At 42.9% G+C, this 23,239-nt stretch overlaps 2 protein-coding genes across 3 annotated transcripts; one reads left to right on the plus strand and one right to left on the minus strand.

Moving 5' to 3' along the window:
• On the plus strand, window positions 1-8,936 carry cry5 (cryptochrome circadian regulator 5). 2 transcript variants are annotated; one of them, XM_041886109.2, is made up of 11 exons: window positions 1-480; window positions 1,644-1,876; window positions 2,200-2,394; window positions 3,210-3,328; window positions 4,551-4,693; window positions 4,923-5,063; window positions 5,211-5,378; window positions 5,633-5,773; window positions 6,407-6,558; window positions 7,299-7,522; window positions 8,720-8,936. In XM_041886109.2, the coding sequence occupies exons 2-11, from the start codon at window positions 1,662-1,664 to the stop codon at window positions 8,752-8,754; spliced, it is 1,533 nt and encodes a 510-aa protein (XP_041742043.1). In that variant the 5' UTR covers window positions 1-480; window positions 1,644-1,661; the 3' UTR covers window positions 8,755-8,936. The 2 variants fall into 2 exon arrangements, with proteins under 2 accessions (XP_041742043.1, XP_041742042.1); XM_041886108.2 differs by having other exon boundaries at window positions 3-480; window positions 8,716-8,936.
• Window positions 8,937-8,953: 17 nt separating this feature from the next.
• foxred1 (FAD-dependent oxidoreductase domain containing 1) lies at window positions 8,954-20,203 on the minus strand. Its single transcript, XM_041886136.2, has 11 exons — window positions 19,826-20,203; window positions 19,010-19,230; window positions 18,359-18,469; window positions 17,521-17,639; window positions 17,301-17,395; window positions 13,000-13,101; window positions 12,801-12,877; window positions 12,079-12,239; window positions 11,754-11,883; window positions 11,363-11,467; window positions 8,954-11,061 (listed from the first exon to the last, which is right to left on the minus strand). Exons 1-11 carry the CDS (start codon window positions 19,974-19,976, stop codon window positions 10,807-10,809), a joined length of 1,527 nt encoding a protein of 508 aa, XP_041742070.2. The 5' UTR covers window positions 19,977-20,203; the 3' UTR covers window positions 8,954-10,806.
• Between the last annotated feature and the right edge of the window lie 3,036 nt (window positions 20,204-23,239).

Raw genomic sequence — 23,239 nt, forward strand, 5'->3', positions numbered from 1 at the left:
CTGGCGAATTCGGAAGTGGTGGAAACCCTACTTAATGAGCGGGCCGGCCCTGGCAGTTATGCATGGACAGTCCCAGAACTAGACAGAGGATGGCTCTTTAGGGACTATGGGATGTTTAGCAGTAGACACTTGAGTTAGGGCCTTATCACTGAGTCCATTTATAAGGTCTGCTTCCGATTTTCTACCCTTCTCCAGAAGTGTGCACTCGTTCCAAACTTGTAGTGCAGTGGCTCGCTGCTATACAGCTGCAACGGCGCCATCTAATGGAGAAGTAGCAACTACACAGCTTGGCAGTGCACCACACGACGTGGACTGTCTCAACGATCTTATTGGCCAGAATCAGCACGCATTTTTTAGGCTTCCTCTGATTGGCTGCTCACATGTAACACGTGTTGTACAGGGGTTTTGTAACTCTCTTTACGATTGATTACAAAACAAATTGTCAATATTTTCTACCAGTGCAGGCAAGACCTTGTGAAGGTAAGTCTAGTTTTGAAAACTAGTTTCAAAGGCACAAAGTAGTTCTTTGTAAACGGACTGTTGTGCCATTTGTTTACATGAGAAATTTGAAACGTTAAAACGCATTCATTGTAACTCAATTCGTTTACAACGTTAACTCGTATGAAACTATGTAGGCGTAATTGAACTCATACAGAGACATTTATTATGAAATAGGAAGTAGGCTACTTTTGTTAAAATATTTTAAAGGCCAGATAGGTAACCTATGCTGGACACAGTGTACCTTTGAAGTCCATTACATCCCATCAAGATATTGAAAGTAACAGAATTAGAGGGCAACCAACTTCCATAAATGTCCCGCTAGGCTACACTACTCCCCCTCACTTTAAAAGTGACCCATGTTCAAACCTCAATGCAACCAGAGGCACACTTTAGGCCTACTTTTTACAGCAATGTAAGGACTGAGAGGGAACCACTGGAGTGGAGCTTGAACTAACAATCCTGCAGGGCAAGTGTACATCCCACAGTGCAATAAAGGTCCCCTCCAGACGTAAGAAAATAGAAAATGACACAATTAAAAGTGAAAGTCACCCAGTAAAATCCTACTTGAGTAAAAGTATTTGTTTTAAAATATACTTAAGTATCAAAAGTAAATGTAATTGCTAAAATATACTTAAGTATCAAAAATAGAAGTATAAATTATTTCAAATTCCTTAGATTAAGCAAACCAGACTGCATCATTGAATTTTTTTAGGGATAGCCAGGGGCATGCTCCAACACTCAGATATAATTTACAAACAAAGCATGTGTTTAGTGAGTTCGCCAGATCAGAGGCAGTAGGGATGACCAGGGATGTTCTCTTGATAAGTATGTGAATTAGACCATTTTCCTGTCCTGCTAAGCATTCAAAATGTAACGAGTACTTTTGGGTGTCAGGGAAAATGTATGGACTAAAAAGCAAAATTTTCTTTAGGAATGTAATGAAGTAAAAGTAGTCAAAAATATAAATGGTAAAGTACAGATACCCCCAAAAACTACTTAAGTAGTACTTTCAAGTATTTTTACACAAGTACTTTACACCACTGTTGGCAAAGGACTAATAATGCACAGACTGGTTATCATAACATCATGTACAGTAAGTTAGTCAAAATACCTTTGCCTCCTTAATTCGTTCATTATTACAGGTAGGTAACCAAACCGGCATGGCTCATACCTGCATTCACTGGTTCCGCAAGGGGCTCCGACTGCACGACAATCCAGCACTGGTGGCTGCATTGCGGGACTGCAAGGAGATCTACCCTGTGTTTGTCCTGGACCCCTATGTCCCCAACAACGTCAACATTGGCATCAACCGATGGAGGTTCCTCATAAGAGCCCTTAAAGACTTGGATTGCAGCCTGAGGAAGCTCAATTCTAGGTAGGAATAAAAGGACAACTCTAAAGCATGATATCCAATGCTATTTCAGTTGCTTACTGAGTATGTTGTGTTGGTGGGACTGGGTACTGGGAAAGCAAAACAAACAATGTTTTTTTTTTGGTAATGGATCAATAAAGATGCATGTATTATGTTGATTAGTTAATGTAAGGGGTGGATAGAGAAATTAGATATGGTGTCTCTTCTTGGCCGTTTGTTGTGTGGCGATCCCAGATTGATGCCTACTGGTATTCTATTGTTGTGTGTGCTTCTCAAAAAGTTGACTGTGAGAACTAAAAAGTGTTGGTGGGGTCTCCACTCTCCAGGCTGTTTGTGGTGAGAGGTAAGCCAGAGGAGGTCTTTCCTAAGCTGTTCCAGAAGTGGAAGGTGACGAGGTTGACGTATGAGTATGACACAGAGCCCTTCAGCCTCCGCCGGGACAAGGAGGTGGTCCGGTTAGCCGAAGAGCACGGAGTAGAAATCATCTACAAAGTCTCCCACACCCTCTACAACATAGACAGGTGAGCGATCCTTAACGAGTGAATACTCTGTGCAGAGAAAGCTTATTGCTACCTTTAGAAATTGATGTAACACAATAAGAATCCAATTAAATTCTATGGAGACAGACATTTTAGAAAGAAACTGTCTTAATTGAAAAATAACATGTATATTATTTTACCCGTAGTATGCGCTCCAGCAGGTATATCTCACTGGTCATCCCCAAAGCCAACACCTCCTTTGGCCGCCATTCCTTCCAGTTCTCTGCTGCTAATGACTGGAACGAACTGCAAAAATTCTGAAGCTGGAGACTCTTATCCCCCTCACTAACTTTAAGCATCAGTTGTCAGAGCAGCTTACCGATCACTGCACCTGTACACAGCCATTCTGAAATTAGCCCACCCAACTACCCGATCCCCATATTGTTATTTATTTTGCTCATTTGCACCCCAGTATCTCTATTTGCACATCTTCTTCTGCACATCTATCACTCCAGTGTTAATACTAAATTGAAATTATTTTGCACTATGGCCTATTTATTGCATTAACTCCATAACTTACTACATTTGCACACACTGTATATATATGTTCTATTGTGTAATTGACTGTATGTTTTGTTTTATCCCATGTGTAACTCTGTGTTGTTGTTTTTATCGCACGGCTTTGCTTTATCTTGGCCAGGTCGCAGTTGTAAATGAGAACTTGTTCTCAACTAGCTTACCTGGTTAAATAAAGGTTAAATAAAATAAAAACATAACATGAACACCATCACTCAAGTTGCAAGACTATCTTGGATGCAGCACTAATGATCTGTGTCCCTGCTCTGTCATTCTTGTAGGATAATTGAAGAGAACAACGGGAAGGCTCCTCTGACCTACAATCGTCTGCAGACCCTTGTCAATAGTATCGGTCCTCCCAAAAGGCCTATCCCTGCTCCAACCAGTGAGGACATGAAGGGTAAGACCGACAGTCTTTTGGAATGCTTCTCCCATGTGAATATATTTACTGTGTCCTGATTCTCTGCCTTTATGACCTAAGTGTGCACTTGTTCACTTCACAGATTTAAAATGGGTAAAAAATATGGTGGAAACTTCCTCTAGCCAATGCTTAGGCCGAAACCAATCAAACGCTTTTAACTTTGTGAGGAAGAGTGGATAAGGGTTGAAAATGGCAGTTTTGGGCACTGATAAGTGACAAGAAGTTGCCCCCATCCCTCCCGCTAATTGGGAAAAGTTTGCACATTTTTGGTTGTCTGAGTGAGGGAAATGCTGTAATTTTAAGAGGACTCTATGTATTTTGAAAGATGACGTTGATTATTATATTAAGTACCGCCTTGATGTCATACAACTAAGTCCAAATGTGCACTTCACATTTCCATATCATAAAACTCATGTCATATACAGTGTCAACGTTTATGATCATTATGTTTGATGTACAGTTACAAGATGACATGGCGTTATACCCTGGGTTGTTCTGAACAGAATGAGCCTATGTTTGTCTATTGTGAAGAAAATCTGCTGAAGAACATGCACCTAAATGCACTCGACGCTTTTCAATGCGCACCAAAATTATGATCAGTTTCTCTGAATTGCCTTGTGAAAGCCTAACACTGTAAGATCGTATTTTATAACTTAGCTAGTCATGATGGCATTAGAACACACTTTCAAATGATGCCCACCTGACCCAGATATCGATTTATAATAGGCTGTTTTTGGATTGCCTAAACAACAGTAATTGTGTGATGGCGGGGATGCAGGGTTGTGTTAACTACAAGTGTTCTTGCTCTAGTTCCTCAACGGCACAGCTAGGACAGCAAAAAAAACAACAAAAAACTTATAGTTGAAGACTTTTCTTTGAGTCATAAAAGTGCATTGAAATGACTTAGGAACTGTTAACACTTTGGAGATGTGTGGCCACTTGGAGATACCAGTTCGTCCTCTCGCTCAAACCCGTGTAATTTATTTTTTCTTATGTTGCACCTACCCCGCATTTTCAAGGAATATTCTTATCATGTTACTGAATGTATTCAGAGTATTTCAGATTTTGTTATTAACAAATGTGGCAAAGTACATTAAATGTAAAATGCACATAAAAATCAACATTTCAATTTAGCCCTATCCATATAGGCCAATTCCCACAAGGGTTAACTTTTCTGCCTTTCTTCCTCACATTCAACTAGATGTAACGACTCGGTGCTCAGAGAAACATGAGGAGAACTATGGCATCCCCATGTTAGAGAAGTTGGATCAGGATCCTGAGGAGCTGTTCCCTGGTGGAGAGCAAGAGGCTCTGCGGAGACTGGACCAACACATGGAGAGAAAGGTACTCATGTATTTTGGCAGCCATCTTTATTACTGGTACATGGGCAATGGCAAGAGTGGAAGATGAAAAACCAATTTTCCTTCAAACACATTGGTCGGTATTTAGACTTAAGGTTCACACACTTATCCCAGACTTTCATGTAAATCATTAATTGATGTCAATGGGAAAGTTGGTTGAAAATTCAATTCCTTGTGTTCAATTTATTGTGTCGTCATTTGGTGTCACCCAGGAATGGGTGTGTGGCTTTGAGAAACCCCAGACGTCCCCCAACTCCCTGAGCCCCAGCACCACCGTCCTCAGCCCTTATATGACATTTGGCTGCCTGTCGGCACGCACCTTCTGGTGGAGACTGACCGACGTCTACCAAGGGGTGAGTCTCTTCTCAAGCCTATGAATCAACTTCCATTGATAGGTAATCGTTTTTTTGCAGAGTTTGGTCATGCACAAGAATGGGAAGTCTTATTGTGGAACATTTTAAATAATGTCTGACGTCTTCCTACCTGTGTGGGATTTGTAGAAGAAGCACTCCCAGCCTCCCGTCTCGCTGCATGGCCAGCTACTGTGGAGAGAGTTCTTCTACACAGCCGGCCTGGGCATCCCCAACTTTGACAAGATGGAGGGAAACCCTGTGTGTACACAGGTGGACTGGGACAGCAACCCTGAGTATCTGGCTGCATGGGCAGAGGTAGGCCTGTAGAGCCCCTAACACATAGTGACAGTTTTCCAGTCAGAGATTAAGTCTACTCCTGGACTAAAAAGCAATTAATGGAGATTTTCCAATGAGCATGCTTTTTAGTCCAGGGGACTAGGCTCAATCTGTGTCTGGAAAACCGGACCATAAACCTCTGAAGAGTAGAATTTCACTTAATCTGATGCTATAGTAAAGCATGACATTGTTGTTTATCAATCCACTCACAATGTGATTGTGTTGCTCTGCAGGCCAGGACTGGTTTCCCCTTCATCGATGCCATCATGACCCAGCTGAGGCAGGAGGGCTGGATCCACCACCTGGCCCGGCACGCCGTGGCCTGCTTCCTGACCAGAGGAGACCTGTGGATCAGCTGGGAGGAGGGCCAGAAGGTATGGACTACCATACCTTGCCGTTACTGAGTCCCCTATTATTGCTGTCATTTAATAAGTCTCCTATTCCCTGGCCTAGCGGTTAAGAGCATTGGGCCAGTAACCGAATGGTCGCTGGTTTGAATCCCCGAGCTGACTAGGTGAAAAATCTGTTGATGTGCCCTTGAGCAAGGCACTTAACCCTAATTGCTCCTGTAAATCGCTCTGTATAAGAGTGTCTGCTAAATGACTAAAATGTAAATAGTGCACTACTTTTGACCAGGTCCCTGGTCAATAGTAGTGCACTAGGTAGGGTATAGGGTGCCATTTGAGGCGCAAACCCTATCCATGCTCAACCCCTATCCATGCTCAACCTTTCCTCATAAGTCTGTAAGGAAAGCACAATAACCAAATCAAAATGGTAATGTCTGGCTAAATGAGGCTAAATGCCGAGATTAGAGGAGCATCTCAATACTTGAAAGTAGGGTCCTTTCCTCTCATCCCCTTTTTTGAATGCATTGATCTGAAAACGTTGGAATCAATAGGCCTGAGACAAGGTATTGACACTATTTCAGAATATTTAGATGGACTTCAAGTTCTGACCACTGTATTATTGAGTTGTTTCTCATTGGACCCTGTTTGCTCCTCCCACAGGTATTTGAGGAACTGTTATTGGATGGAGACTGGTCCCTGAATGCTGGGAACTGGCAGTGGCTCTCTGCTAGTACTTTCTTTCACCAGTTCTTCAGGGTCTACTCGCCCATCGCCTTTGGCAAGAAAACAGACAAAAACGGAGACTACATCAAGTAAGAACATTAACCCTTACCAAAGCCAGAATGTTAGATTTATTACCTTGTAATACCATGATCTGAATCCTAAACTGTCGTGGTGCGTACCACCAACTGTTGTTAACATAGCCCCTCTAGTAAGATCTATGTCGTAAACCAGTCTAATTGGAATTAATGGCAGTAGAGGCATAGGTGACGCATTTCCTGCTTTTACCTATGCAGAAAAATAAAAGTAAGGCATGTGATGGATCAGAAAATGTGAAATGGAATTATAGTCAACCTAAAATATTGTCATATAATTATAAATACAGTTTATACAGGTTTTATACCCATTTATACCAACCCTAACCCTAAAATATATGTAAACAGACTATAAACGTCTCAGATTTTGTTCTCTTGGAAAGCTGTGAGTGCGATTTATGATACAGTATCAGTACTTGTTGCATTTACAACTTGTCCAAGTCCTATTATCAACTGATTTGAGCCAGTGTATGGCTGTGGATTGAGTGTACTGTTTGAATGGAATGTTGGCATATTGGCAGTTCATTAGAAAATATGATGGAATCATTCCTCTAAGACTGTCTGGCTAGCTAGCCAACACACATACAGTGCAGATATATTCTTCACATTCATTGGTTTACACAATATCTTATCACATCACTGGCAAACCATGGTTGACCAACTCCCTGACCTAATTCTGTTGTAATCCTAATTCTATGGTTGTTAACCGCAACCAATCATGAACCTGTGTATTGAAGGAATTACCTGCCCCTCTTGAAGAAGTACCCAGCACAGTACATCTATGAGCCGTGGAAGGCTCCACGCAGCGTCCAGGAGGCAGCAGGGTGCATCGTGGGTAAGGACTACCCGCGGCCCATAGTGGCGCACGAGGTAATCAGCAAGAAGAACATCCAGAGGATGAAGGCGGCCTACGCCAAGAGATCCCCACATTCCAGCGAGGAGTCACCCGGCAAGGAGAAAGGTTTGTTTCCCCTAGGTACAGATATAGGATCAGCTTCCCCCAATCTTAACCATAGAATAGGATAACACAGAGCGCCATTATTCTGACTTTGGATCTGCATGCTCAAACTTGCACACAAGTCTCCCATTGATATCAATAAATGATATGTGAAAGTCCAAGTTGTGCACGTGGATCTTAAATCAGAATATCACCCTGAATGCCTTACAAAGCACTACTTATCGCTAGTACTGACAAGTTATGATACTGTTGGTGAAAGTACTAATCGTAGGCATTTGACAGGGACTGTAATAAATATGTGCTGCTATATCCTTCTTGATGGAATGAATATTTGAAGCTCATGGTTTGCAAGTAGGTATGTGACAAATGTACACATTTTCTTAGTGTTTAAACTGCCATTTATCGTTTAAACAAACAAAACATTACGTCTAATGCAGTCCTGGCTACCTACCAGATGGCACTCACCTTACTGCTGTCCCCTACCCACTCATAACGATGGTGTAAATGCCGTTTTAGGTTCTCTGTGTGCCTCTGCTCCATGTTCCTAGTACATGGGACTACATGGCTCGTTGCAGCGTCTTCATAGACGTCCAACAATGTATTAACACCACGTATGGTGTTTGAGAGTTTACGCTTTGCATTTGCAGAGCAATCCTTGTACAATTTCTCCATCTGGTTTGTCACGGTTTTTCGACATGACATCTTGTAGTCTGGTCCTAGATATGCCATTAGGGTATTGAAGCCGACATCCTCTACCATTGACAATGGCTGCAATGATTTTCTCACGCAGTCCCTTATCCCACTGCTGCCAGCAATGGGTTGGGTCTCACGGTGCCTCCCTTTCAGCATTGCACTACTGTAGCTGAATTCCACCTCGCAGTTTGCATTTCATCAACTTCTCATTTAACTAAGGTATTGCCATACAGGACTTCACTGCTGTTGCTTTCATGTCTCACTCTCTGCCATTTTTCCAACGGTTAACGACAATGAGGTGCGGAGCGCTTTATATCAGTGGCAAATAATTTAAAAGATGCATATCATATCTTATATTTACAGCATTGTTGTAGCATTATTTGTAAAAAATAAATCGAAACGTTGACGATCCCAAATTCGTTTAAACGTTACACCCCTATTTGCAATGGTTTGAATTTATATAAAGAGTAGGAATGGATTAACTCTTTCTCTTGCTTTTGAAGGTAGAAAACGCAAAGCGCCATCTGTTGTGGACATGCTGATAAAGAAGAAGAAATGATAAAAATTAATGATATTGTTTTATGGAGAAAAGTGTGAATCTACTCCTATTAGAGCTTGTGTGGGTTTAAATGTCACTTTTTTTACATTATGACTTTCAATGTATGGGAATTGGAGGGCTTTTTCAGGTATGTGCTGAAAATAAAAACGCTTTGGCTAAACATAATTCAAACAAGGCAGTCATTTCAAATATTAAGGGAATTTATTGCAGTGAAATTTGGCCTGTAAAATAAGCAATGCACATGCAGCAGGAGATCAACACACTGAAGAAAACAACCATACATGCGGTAAAGAGATGGAACGCAGACTGTGGTGGATAGAAGGACGCAGTCACTGGCGCCCATAAAAAAAAAAAGCTGATCTAACTTAAGTGGATATTCGTCAAATCCGTCATGATTGTGTTCTGAACAGGCCCACAAGGTGGTTACTAAAATCCGATTTGGATATATTGTTCTCGCTGCATAATATTTAAAAGTTGTCCTTTTCAGGTTTACAAAAATGTCTGCTAAATGCCAACTCCCGTTCGAATAAGGTTGTAGCATAACTAGCATATAGAAATCAGGGGTGGTAGTCAGTCGTCGTTTAACTGTAATGCAGTTGATTGGTGACGATAACATGAACATGGATTGGGGTTGACATCTATACAAGGATTATGCTCAGATTCTTACCCCAACAGTGTGAAATACAAACAATAGCCTAAATGTAGGATAATTTTGATGGGCGGCAATGAGGAGACTCTGGACCTACCCCCCAGGGGGGCGTGGGGGGCGTTTCCATTGTTTTGGTCAATCTATTGACGTCTACCGCATCACATGTATTTGTATAAATGTTAATGCTTCATATGTGATCAAGAGTCAAATTAACTACTTTAGACACCCATGGCTTCAATTACAAAATCACATTTAAGTCATTTAGCAGACGCTCGACTTACAGTTAGTGAGTGCATACATTTTCATACTGGCCCCCAGTGGGAAACAAACCCACAACCCTGGCGTTGCAAGCGCCATGCTCTACCAACTGAGCTACAGGGGACTATTAAAGACGGTCACTAGCCAGGAATACTGGACATCAATTGGTAGAGTGGTGAGTAGTGCTCTCAGAAAGTACATCAAACTAGTATTTCCAGTTACTGGGATCCAGTGAAATACACTATTTTCGTTGACCATAAGTCCAGGGGTAGGCCTAGCTCCTGTTCGCCCAGGGGTAGGCCTAGCTCCTGTTCGCCCAGGGGTAGGCCTAGCTCCTGTTCGCCCAGGGGTAGGCCTAGCTCCTGTTCGCCCAGGAGTAGGCCTAGCTCCTGTTCGCCCAGGGGTAGGCCTAGCTCCTGTTCGCCCAGGGGTAGGCCTAGCTCCTGTTAGCCCAGGGGTAGGCCTAGCTCCTGTTATCCCAGGGGTAGGCCTAGCTCCTGTTCGCCCCAGCTATATTATTCATACAAAACATATCCTGAATGTTTTATCTATAGATGCATAATCAAGCCATACAATACAGGTTTACCATTGGAGGAATGGAATTTACTCCAATATCCAACAAAGACTTTCTAATTGCGACAACACATTGTATGTCTGTACCATATATTATTCTGTACAGTATGTTAGATATTGGGCATCTTAAATTCAGTGGCAACTTCAGAAGTCCATGTTTGCTGTCAGGGCTCTCTTCTACCCCCTTTCTTCTCTTCCTCATCCCACAAAGTCCCTCACTCCTTCCTGAGATGCGTTTCTGCCTCATCCCATTTTTTCCATTCTTGCGGTCAGAGTTCTGAGCACTCCCAAGCTATGGGTGACTGTTTCTAAGTACAAAGCACTTTGGCTGAGGCCGCTGCCATGTGGTCTCACCGGTAGACCACTGAATTGAGCTTGTGAATTGTGCGGTCGTTCCCTCATGCACTTTAGTGAAGAAATGAATAGGACACCATTCACCTTACCAGAAACTTGTGCAAACTCACATTTCGAGACCATATACCGCAAGACTGTAGAATGGGACAAGGCATTCCTCTTTTCTCCCTTCGCCAAAATGTCCAACTCATCCTCTCCCTCTTAGACAATGTTCCGCTCTAACATGGGTTCCTTGGTCATGATGCGTTTGAAGCTGAGGGCGCTCAGGTCCAGGGTCTTGAAGCCCCCGTCCAGGATGAGTTCGGCCATGGCGCGCCCCACTGCCGGCGAGTGCTGCAGCCCGTGCCCGCTGAAGCCTGTGGCGAAGAACATGTTGTTGACCAGCGGGTGCATGCCCACAATGCCGTTCTGGTCAAATGTGTTGTAGTCATAGAAGCCGGCCCATGCGCTCGTCACCTGAAAGGAGTGAAGAGAGACGGTGTTAAAATAGGAGGGACAGAAGTTATCGGCAAAGATATGGAGCTAATTTGAAAGCAGCACAAAGGACAGAAGCAGAAACAGTAGCAATAGATTTATCAACTGTACTGACTTTCCCTCGGAAAAGGGAACGTTCATTAGAGCATACGGATGGAACCGCCCTGTTTCTAACATTTGGTGCCTACTGAACACAACCCAGTTTTCAGAGGCGAGGAAGGTTGGAACTATTAAGACCCATTTTACTATGTAATTCTATGGTTGCAATGGTACATCAATTTACCTTGAGGCACTCAAAGGCAGGGACCCGGTGGGCCAAATGGGGCCAGATCTTCTCCTGGAAGAACTCGTGGTCCACCTCCAGGTTATTGGTCTCTGGCTCCTCTTCCTGAAGGGGTTGCAAATAATGAACACCACTTCCCAGACTCCTTTGGGGCGAGTTCAGTAGAGCAAAGATGGGAGAAAGGAGAAATCCCTCAACCAAAAACTAATTGGTTGTTCTGTCTCAAAGCGTTTTCTCCCATTTTTGAGCTTACTGAATGCTGTTTATTGAACCATTATTTGAGGTTAGCCTAATATAGAATCTAGATAATTTTTGGAAGAGCGACCTCATCAGCTGACTCAGGGTTCAAAATGTAATAGTTAGAGAGGAATAGGGCAATCCTCTTCCTCACCTCCTCTGGTGACATCCCAGCAATGTAGTTTCCTCCCAGCCCCTCTCGTCTGAAGTACACTCCAGAGTAGTCTACGAGGAAGGGAGTGTCCAGCCCTGGCCCGTTTGGACAGTGGACCACATAGATGAACCTAGACGAAGACCCACAAGAAATACACTGATATATCAGTACCACAAACACATAATATACAGAGGCCTGATACAGTTTTTTCCCCCCAAAGTAGCCGGTGATTTGTGATATCATCAGTGTTATGATACAGTACATCGGGGGGTGGGGAGCCTTTGTGTTCCAACTACATCCATTCATGCTCCTCTATTCAACGTACCTTTTCCTGGGCTCCACGGGTAGCGGGATGCCAGCGATGGTGTCTTTCGGGCCGAACCCGATGCCCATCATCTCTGCCACCTTACTGGAGTAGGCACCTGCAGCGTTCACTACGATGGCACACTCCACAGGCTGGTACTCCAGACTGTTGGGCATCTGGACCTACTCAAGACACCAGGGACAGGTACTTAGGAATGGACCATAATGGTGGAGAGATCCTAGCTACTGTTTGAGCTGGGTCGTGTTCAGTAGGGACAAACATTTTGAAATGGGGAGGTATTACTTGAACATGTCCAAATTACTGTAAAATACAGATTGTTGTCCCCTATGATGAAATTGGGGAGGGGACTGTAGTTCAGTCTCCGTCTGTCCGTTAGTCACATGCGACCTCAGACAGCACTGGCGATTTTGGCGAAACTTGGGTGAATGATGCGTCTTGCCAGAGAGAGAGGGGGGGGGGGTCTCATTGCTGCATCATTCGTGGGGGATGATGTTTACTGTTGCAAAATGTTTTGCCCTACTCAACTGTTTCTCTCAACCCTGCGTTGATTAACTCAAGTGATGATCTGGGTGTTAAAATATTTTGATCTTGACTCAGGAATGAGTCTGCACACTAAATTAGTTTGCCCTCTAAAACACAGGAGATCGAGGTAAACACAGCAACTGAATTGGAGTTCATGTTCAGTGAAAATTTTCCTTGCACAAATCAGGAGTCATACTTACATTAGCATACTTAATTCTCCTGAAATCCACCTTGTCTCCTTCTGCAGTAGTCATTGTGTTTGTGGTATACCTAAAACCTGAAACACAGCATCACCAAAATCATCAATATACAGCTCGGTTAGATTGGTTTAGCTTGGCTCAGTAGTGTGTACATGGCTTGTCTGTTCCACAATGCTGTGACATTGGCACAAGCACAAACCTGTGACTTCTCCAAAGCACTGGTAGACCCCCATGGAGATGGCCTTCCGTCTGAAAGCGTTCAACAGCATCCAGGGGTCAAACCAGCCCTCGTTCTCCAGCCCTGGGGGCAAAAAGGGCAAAGGGAGGAGGTGACATTGTCAAAGTAGAGATCACTTCGGAGAAGAGAGCCAGTTTATGCTTAACCCAGAAAGGAAGTCATTTCATTGGTTCTAGCCAACAAAATCATGGGGCGAGTCTGTGCCAGGTTGCAAATTATTGATGGATTGCTTTTCTTCACGAGCAGTGTGTGAGAACACTAACAGGATTATATTGTTCCACTGATAACAATCAACATTACTGGAAAAGTTATGCAAGACATACTCCCTAGTGTTCCAGTAGCTAACCCCTTACACTCATGGGAATTGGCCTATATGGATAGGGCTACATTGAAATGTTTCTTGCAGAAGAAATATGGAAAGCATATGCATAACCATATTAGCAATTAAAAGGGAACAGTTAGGAGATTATGGGAAAATTATTACACTAAAGGTGAGGACAACAGTTGACACAAGACTGAATCCAAACATTACACTTGATATGATGTGCATTTTACATTTACTGTACTTTTCGCTGCAAAGTAGAGTCTTTTTTTTGTGTCTACTAGCTATGCCGTTGAGGAACTAGAGCAAGCACACTTGTAGTTGTTTTGTTTGGAACACAACCCTGCATCCCCACCTTTATACAATTATTATTTTAATTTTTTTACGCAATCCAAAAACAGCCCATTATAAATCACAATCTGGCTCAGTTGGGCATCATTTGAAAGCTTCTTCTATTTCCAACATGACTAACTAAATTATAAAATACAATCTTCGTGTTAGGCTTTCACAAGGCAATTCAGAAAAGCAGATAGTAATTTTGGTGCGCATAGAAAGGAGTCATGAGTGCATTCCGATGTGTGGTCCGCAGCAAATTCTCTTCACAATACAACACAGGCTCATTATGTTCAGGACAACCCAGGGTATAACGCCATGTCATCTTGTAACTGTATATCAAACATAGTGATCATAAACGTTGACACTATCTTACAGTGAGGGAAAAAAGTATTTCATCCCCTGCTGATTTTGTACGTTTGCCCACTGACAAAGACATGATCAGTCTATAATTTTAATGGTAGGTTTATTTGAACAGTGAGAGACAGAATAACGCATGTCAAAAATGTTATAAATAGATTTGCATTTTAATGAGGGAAATAAGTATTTGACCCCCTCTCAATCAGAAAGATTTCTGGCTCCCAGGTGTCTTTTATACAGGTAACGAGCTGAGATTAGGAGCACACTCTTAAAGGGAGTGCTCCTAATCTCAGCTTGTTACCTGTATAAAAGACACCTGTCCACAGAGCAATCAATCAAATCAGATTCCAAACTCTCCATCATGGCCAAGACTAAAGAGCTCTCCAAGGATGTCAGGGACAAGATTGTAGACCTACACAAGGCTGGAATGGGCTACAAGACCATCGCCAAGCAGCTTGGTGAGAAGGTGACAACACTTGGTGTGATTATTCGCAAATGGAAGAAACACAAAATAACTGTCAATCTCCCTCGGCCTGGGGCTCCATGCAAGATCTCACCTCGGAGTTGCAATGATCATGAGAACGGTGAGGAATCAGCCCAGAACTACACGGGAGGATCTTGTCAATGATCTCAAGGCAGCTGGGACCATAGGCACCAAGAAAACAATTGGTAACACACTACGCAGTGAAGGACTGAAATCCTGCAGCGCCCGCAAGGTCCCCCTGCTCAAGAAAGCACATATACATGCCCGTCTGAAGTTTGCCAATGAACATCTGAATGATTCAGAGGAGAACTGGGTGAAAGTGTTGTGGTCAGATGAGACCAAAATGGAGCTCTTTGGCATCAACTCAACTCGCCGTGTTTGGAGGAGGAGGAATGCTGCCTATGACCCCAAGAACACCATCCCTACCGTCAAACATGGCGGTGGAAACATTATGCTTTGGGGGTGTTTTTCTGCTAAGGGGACAGGACAACTTCACCGCATCAAAGGGACGATGGATGGGCCATGTACCGTCAACTTGGGTGAGAACCTCCTTCCCTCAGCCAGGGCATTGAAAATGGGTATTCCAGCATGACAATGACCCAAAACACACGGCCAAGGCAACAAAGGAGTGGCTCAAGAAGAAGCACATTATGGTCCTGGAGTGGCCTAGCCAGTCTCCAGACCTTAATCCCATAGAAAATCTGTGGAGGGAGTGGGACAAAATCCAACCTGGTGGCCAACTACAAGAAACGTCTGACCTCTGTGATTGCCAACAAGGGTTTTGCCACCAAGTACTAAGTCATGTTTTGCAGAGGGGTCAAATACTTATTTCCCTCATTAAAATGCAAATCAATTTATAACATTTTTGACATGCGTTTTTCTGGATTTTGTTGTTGTTATTCTGTCTCTCACTGTTCAAATAAACCTACCATTAAAATTATAGACTGATCATGTCTTTGTCAGTGGGCAAACGTACAAAATCAGCAGGGGATCAAATACTTTTTTCCCTCACTGTAAATTAGTTCTTTGATATGGCAATGTGAAGTGCACATTTGGACTCAGTGTTTGGCTTGCTTGTATGACATCAAAGCAGTATTTAATATAATCCTCAACGTCTCATCTTTCAAAATACAGAGTCCTCGTAATTTATAGCATTTCCTCACTCAGACAAAACATTTGCATGGGGGCAACTTTTTGTTGCGCGAGGTGCTCAAGTTCAGAATGGCTGTCAGTCAAAACCCATACAGAGCTGTGAAGCAGAGACCCTGAGCTCTGACTTCATGTTTAGCATGTTACTGTACAGCCACTGCGTTCAAATTTAGGCACTTATCAGTGTCAATCTGCAATTTTCAACCTGTATACGGGTATGAGTGTAAAAGGTTAATCAGTGAATTACTTGACAGACATGTGTCTGGACTGCTGCACTGAAAGCATGCTTAACTGGCTAACAGTACTGAATTTAGAGATACATTGACGAAGACAGGGCGTACAACACACTGGCTATACACTCAGTGACCAGTTTATTAGGTACACCACCCCGTTCACGAAAATGGTTCGCTCCTACAGACAGTGAGGACAGTGAGTCACGTGGCCGTGGCTTGCTATATAAAGCAGGCAGACATTGAGGCATTCAGTTACTGTTCGATTGAACGTTAGAATGGGCAAAACGAGTGACCTGAGCGTGGTATGATCGTCGGTGCCAGGCGCACCGGTTCCAGTATCTCAGAAACGGCCGGCCTCCTGGGCTTTTCACGCACGACAGTGTCTAGGGTTTCCCGAGAATGGTGCGACAAACAAAAAACATCCAGTAAGCGGCAGTTCTGTCGGCGAAAACAGCTCGTTGATGAGAGAGGTCGAAGGAGAATGCAAGAATTGTGCAAGCTAACAGGCAAATAACAGCGCAGTAAAACAGTGGTGTGCAGAATGACATCTCGGAACGCACAACTTCTCGGTCCTTGTCACAGATGGGCTATAGCAGCAGACAACCACACCGGGTTAAAAGCCCAGGAGGCCGGCCGTGTAGCTCAGTTGGTAGAGCATGGCGTTTGCAACGCCAGGGTTGTGGGTTCGTTTCCCACGGGGGACCAGTATGAAAAAAGAATGTATGCACTCACTAACTGTAAGTCGCTCTGGATAAGAGCGTCTGCTAAATGACTAAAATGTAAAAATGTTAAACTCCTATCAGCTAAAAACAAGAAGAAGCGGCTCTAGTGGGCACGCGATCACTAACACTGGACAATTGAGGAGTGGGAAAAACATTGCCTGGGCCGACGAATCCCGGTTCCTGTTGAGTCATGCTGATGGCAGAGCCCCATCCTGTCTGGTGTCAACGGTACAGGCTGGTGGCGGTGGTGTAATGGTGTGGGGAATGTTTTCCTGGCACAAGATAGGTCACTTGATACCAATTGAGCAAAGTTTGAACGTTTCTGACACCTTCTAGAATCCATGCCCCGAAGAATTTCGGCTGTTCTGGAGGCAAAGGGGGGTTCGACCCAGTAGTTGGGTGTACCTAGTACCTAATAAACTGGCCACTGAGTGTATATTGCAACTGTTCAGAAATGTTGAACATATTGCTTATTGGATCTCAGATCTCAGTCAATGTACCAAAGACTGCATATGCTACATTTGCTTTAAAGAAGACAATATTCATTGTCTTATTGTTGCATGGACCCAGATTATGCCCCCTTAAGCGTTTCAGGTAATACTATATTGTCTTCTGTCACTCATAACAATAACAAAGTCACAAAGAAGATCTGTACTCACCATATGAAGCCAGCACTACTCCATCAGTGTTGATCCATGGAAATTTCTCCTTCAGTTGTGTGGGTGAAAGAAGAGAGACTTTTGCTCCAGCATGTCTGATTTTGAATTAAAATGAATAGCGATTGTCAAATTACGGCATCAGGGTCCATTTAAATATTTGCATGATGGCATATTTTTGTGTAGGGTGCGTAAGTGTAGCGTGTAGGGTACAAGTGTTCACCTCTGGGTGCTGTAGTTTTCTTCCATGATATGAGCCACTTTTTCACTGGCCAGAAAGAGATATCCGGAGTGGTTGAACTGCAGGTCCACGGGGTCTTCATTCAGTACACTCAAGTGTTCCTGAGAAGGCACAACAAACTGTCAATCACTTTACACTCAAACAATCAAAAAACACTTAATCAACAGGGCTATAGAATGCCATAAACAAATGGATAGTTGTCACTATTGTCCCAAGCTGCAAAGACAGAAGTACCACTATCTCCCTAAAAATTATTTTAAAACTATCCCTAACCTTATGCTTAAAACCCAAACCTTTTATGAAGAACAAAAAACAATTTTGTGTATTCAGGAAGCAGATAATGGGAATCCCATAATAGATACAAATAGTACATTTTGACTGCAGATTGGCCATATATTGACAGGGTTGCCAATGCCTCATGTGGACAACTCAAGTGGTGTATGGAAATGGTCAACTGTATTATATGAGTACTGTATTATATGAGTAAACAACCTGACACAAGCTAGATGTCACAGTAAACAACCTGACACTAGCTAGATGTCACAGTAAACAACCTGACACTAGCTAGATGTCACAGTAAACAACCTGACACTAGCTAGATGTCACAGTAAACAACCTGACACTAGCTAGATGTCACAGTAAACAACCTGACACTAGCTGGTGGTCACAGTGACTTAATGACTGACACTAGCTAGAGGTCACAGTGACCTAATAGCTGACACAAGCTGGTGGTCACAGTGACTTAATGATTGACACTAGCTGGTGGTCACAGTGACCTAATGGCTGACACTTGCTGGTGGTCACAGTGTCAGTGACCTACATTGATGTTCCTCATGAAGTCAGCAGAGGCCATGGACAGGTGGATGTTCTCTGGCAGGGAGAACTGCTGTCGAATCCCCCCAGCAGACAGCACCGTGGAGGCCTGGGAGTACTGGATAGACAGGGAGATAGAAGATACAGATTAGCACATAGATTTAGTCTGTGCACTACTCTGTGATGGTGTAGCAGTCTCAAATGATTTGACTAGCATCTGATCTAAGATGACTTAAGAGTCTAGTCTCTTTGTTTATACTTGGTCATCAAGGAAAGGTGATATGGAAAGGAAAGTTTCAGCGACCATTAGGACAGCCCCAAGCCTGAGGTGCATCCCAATAATATGCACTCGTTTACTACTTCCCACAAATCTAAAAGCATTGGATTGATAGAGGCATGGGTACTGGGAGTTTCCACCATATTTCTTATACCAGTCATTTCCTTTAAAATCAGTGAAGGGAAGTGAACATGTGCACACAGAGACAGGAGAGATTATTGGGACATAGCTTGAGGTTCAAATGTATTCAGAGGACGCCAGTATGAAAATGTATGCACTCACTAACTGTAAGTCGCTCTGGATAAGAGCGTCTGCTAAATGACTAAAATGTAAAATGTAAGGACGTGAGTGAGGTCACGTGACACAGCCTAGGCCACTCACAGTGGGGTCCTTCTCAACCACCAGCACCCGCACCCCGTCCCGAATCATCTCTTTCTGCTTCAGCCAATAGGCAATGGACCAGCCCACCACGCCACCTCCTACGATCACGATGTCCGCCCTCTCAGGGGGGAGTGAGCGGTTCTTCTCAAACGGAGTCCAGTCACTGCCAGGCATGGCGTCCGCCGCTTTCTCCCTGAACGCTTTGAACTGGTTCTCCAGATCTGTGTTGAGAAATAGATTGTTATTGTTATTTCTATTAGGACATTTTACATTTTAGTCATTTAGCAGGCTCTCTTATCCAGAGCGACTTACAGTTAGTGAGTGCACACATTTTTTATTTAATTTTTTATACTGGTCCCCCGTGGGAAACGAACCCACAACCCTGGCGTTGCAAACGCCATGCTCTACCAACTGAGCTACACGGGACTATAAGGCACTCTGAATGTGTCATTCTAGTTATCTGGTTGTAACTACTAAAGTGACTTAGTTCTCATATCTGGCTGCAGAGGGACTTGATGATAATACATGGCATTCACACCAACTACAAGACGAATTTCAACAGTTATTTTTCCCTTTCAGATCTAATTTCAAATACAGGTTACCATACTAAAATTATGTAAGGGAGTCATTTCAACACAATGTCAACAAAAAGTATATTATTACAGCAAACGGCACAAAATGTCAACAATCAAAATGCATATAGTAGTTTATCATCAATTTCTATAGAGGAATATGAAATGTCATGGAAACTACTTTGGTAAATTAGCTAGCTAGGTAGGACACAAAGGCAAAAGTGAAAAAAGTTGATCATCTCACCTTTGAAGAACTCATTTTGCACGGGTCTACCAGTGCTGATGTTTCGGGACCAAATGGTGCAGAGTTGCGTGTGTTTATGGATAAATCGCGAGGAAACATGAATTCCATGAGCGGCACGCGCTGTCATGTGCAGTCCCTTCCACATTGACATTGCTGGAACTTGAACGATATCTGCTCTCTAGCAGCACTACTAGCACACTGGAGATGCTAAGGTAAGCTGGCTATCAAGCTTCTGAGCACTGATTTAAAGTGGTGTGTTGGCTAACCTTATGTAAACTCGACATTAATATTTACCATTAGCAACTCTATCTGGTAGTGATGCAACGATTTACACCTGAACTCCGATGCCGTTTTCACAACACTACGATTCGACACAACGTGTCGACGTAACAATACCACGTGATGATGACGTTCTTCTTCTGTGGGTTTTATGGCGGACTACATCCAAAAGTTGTATTGCCGCCACCAACTGGACGGTTTGAAACCACAAAATATATAACATAAAAAATAAATACATACTTTAGTGATACTAACTTACTCCACCCTAATAAAAATTGTACATTGCCAAAACAAACAAAACTCAAATTTCTTCCTTCTTTTAGTTCTCCATATCTCCCTTCTCATGCTCTAGGACATGATCGAGTGATATGGCTTTTGCCAATATTCCATGTAACAAAAGAAAAATCCATACATAATTGGGAAACTTAACTAAATCCACCCAAATAAAATAGTACATTGACAAAACAAAGCTCCCATTTCTTCCTTCTTTTAAATCTCCATATCTCCATTCTCAGTCTCTAGGGCCTGAGATGGTGGTACGGCTTTTGACAATATTCCATGTAACTCTTTTGCCGAGAAATCTTTCAGCCCCAGGAACCGTTCAGCCGCCACCACAATGATTTCTATCTTCCTAGATCTTTTCTCCACCTTGGCAGTGCCATTAATCACCATTGTGATAAAGGCCACAAAGTCCACCTTTTTAACCTTTAAAATGTCAGGATGATCTTGGTGAAAGGCAACCCCTGCAGCTTGCATTGAAGGCCTGTCCACTACCATGGACTCTTCAGGAGCACCATTCAAACCCTCAACCCTTTTAACCGCTGCTGCATAGGAAATGCTCTGTACATCCCTAACTTTGGCCACATCATTTTCTTTCACCCTTGTCAGGCATTCAAAAGACGTGGCTTCATGGTTCCCACCACAATTGCAACATTTCACTTTTTCATCACTTTTATAACACATTAAATGATATTTTCCACAACTTGGACATCTCGGTTTCTCCCTTCTGCAAACCCTTGACACATGACCAAAGGCTTTACAGTGATCACACTGCATTGGTCTTGGGATAAATGCTCTGACTTTTTAGTTTATATACCCCAACTGCACTTGAGTAGGGAGAGACTATATATCAAAAGACAAAAACTCTTCACTTTTTCATCATTCACCACTCGATTCATCCATCAACCACTCCAGGAATATTTTTGATCTCTTTAACATCGACTTCCCAAGGGACGCCAGATATTACCCCCTTGAGGGTGTTAAGTTGCGTCAATTCAAATCTGGTATTAGGAACAAAAGAGGTCAATACACGTCTTCTAAATAGACTAGTATTTTAATTAATGCAAAACCTTCAATGGTAAATATGACGTTCGTATATACGGGTCCACTGAAATACCTCGCAGGGCACTCAGAGAACTAATCCATTATTACAGGTTCTTCCTCAAATACTCTGACAGAGAGAGAGTTCCTACCTCTCTGCTGGCCAATCAGAGTAGAGACTGAGCGTGGTTTAGACTTACTCAGCCTATCCGTTGACGCACGGGCTAGTCCCAGTCCCTTGGCGCATCCCTGTTGCCAGGCATAAGTTCTTATCATAACAACCTGTCATGGTGAGAAGAGCCAGCTCCCCTAGACACCATTCCTACGTCCAAGGATGGTTCACAGACAACAAAAAGGCAGTGTTCGTATCTGTAAGAAATACAAGTCTTATCTGTCCCTCCCCCTAACGTTCTTACATGAATCACAGCCTGTTATGTGAAACAATTCATATCAGTACAGTACAAACCTATGCTTATCATTAATGCATTCCTTCTAAGCTATTCATCACATACAGATCCAATTATTAGAAAATAGAACCCCACAAGGGGTACCCTGTTCCGAAGAGACACACATGACACGTCAAACTTTTCAAATCCGGAGAGCCGCAACACACGTTCCTTCTGATCCGCAGAAGTACAAAAAATCTAAACAAACCCGCCTCTCGTGATCCTCACATCCTTCACTTTACCCATCACTCTCTCCACCAGTTTGGATAGGTCAAATGGATTTTCAAGATTGGTATTTGATAGATTAATTATTAATGACTAATTATTACACCCTGAAACTGTGTATAATGTGTTAGAAATGTGTGAGTGTAGGACCAGTAAAGGCTATGGCATTGAGCCACTATTTAGCAATGTGAGTAAGAGTTAGGCCAGACAACAAAGACAACTGAGAAACTAAGATAAAGATGCCTCCCAATTTAGGGAGGGGAGAAACTGTTATGAAAACATGGTGCAGAATATTGTGAGAACGGCAATAACTGAGTAAAGCAGGGAGTAGGATATGTGTGTGTGTGTGTGTGTGTATGTATGTGTGTATGCATGTGTGTATATGTGTGTGTGTGTGAACTGAAGGTCAGTAGAGCAGTTTTAGAGTGGAAAACTACAGCCCGCCTACAGAGGGGAGGGATTTCTTTTTGTATGACGTATGAGTATAAAAGATGGACTCTGAAATTGTGATGGCAGAATTCTCAATGAATAAATATCTCTGACTATGCAGACCGGGACTCTGGCCGTTACTTAAATCCCAAAAGACTTACAACCTTTTGGGAGACGCACAGAGACACTAAAATAGTTTGTTAAATAATTCACATAACAGCTTGGTCCTTCTGAGCCGGACTCCAATACCCTGTTTCTGTCATTCCAGGTAACTCTGAAAACCGTTGACGGGCGAATGATACATTCGTAAATAGAAAGTCCTGCCCTTTGACATTAAGGGTTAAAACAGGCCAGAGGACACCTGATTAATGACAGAGACGGTGACGGAATCCAAACCTACATTGAATCTCGGCTGCAAGGATAAGGTCAGTAGTCTTTATTCATTAACTTGGTGAAATTGATTTGAGGACTTGCTAAAATATTGAAAAGTAGCAAATTGATCAATGCGTAGCCATTTTAAGTGAAATGTGGGGTTGACTGTCAGGAATTATCAAGATTACATTGTGAGGATAGACTCCTCCGTAGAGTAGGAGATAATTCTGGGGGACTAGTCAACCTGGTGGTGGGTCCGTAATGATTCACGGTAATAGGCCATTACCAAAAGAAACTACCCGGTGTTGACATAGAAGGAACTATTAAAAGTACACCTATGGGA

The sequence above is a fragment of the Coregonus clupeaformis genome, chromosome 9 (genome assembly GCF_020615455.1).
Source record: "Coregonus clupeaformis isolate EN_2021a chromosome 9, ASM2061545v1, whole genome shotgun sequence".
In the NCBI taxonomy this organism is placed as follows: Eukaryota; Metazoa; Chordata; class Actinopteri; order Salmoniformes; family Salmonidae; genus Coregonus; species Coregonus clupeaformis.

Coding starts and splice junctions, on each gene's coding strand:
- foxred1 (XM_041886136.2), bottom strand. CDS start 19,976: ATGTCAATGTGGAAGGGACTGCACATGACAGCGCGTGCCGCTCATGGA. Junction 13,102..17,300: donor AGTAGTGCTGGCTTCATATG/GTGAGTACAGAT, acceptor TTTTGCCCCCAG/GGCTGGAGAACGAGGGCTGG. Junction 11,062..11,362: donor CTGCCTTTGAGTGCCTCAAG/GTAAATTGATGT, acceptor CACTCCTTTCAG/GTGACGAGCGCATGGGCCGG.
- cry5 (XM_041886108.2), top strand. CDS start 1,662: ATGGCTCATACCTGCATTCACTGGTTCCGCAAGGGGCTCCGACTGCAC. Junction 5,064..5,210: donor TGACCGACGTCTACCAAGGG/GTGAGTCTCTTC, acceptor TGGGATTTGTAG/AAGAAGCACTCCCAGCCTCC. Junction 5,379..5,632: donor ATCTGGCTGCATGGGCAGAG/GTAGGCCTGTAG, acceptor GTTGCTCTGCAG/GCCAGGACTGGTTTCCCCTT.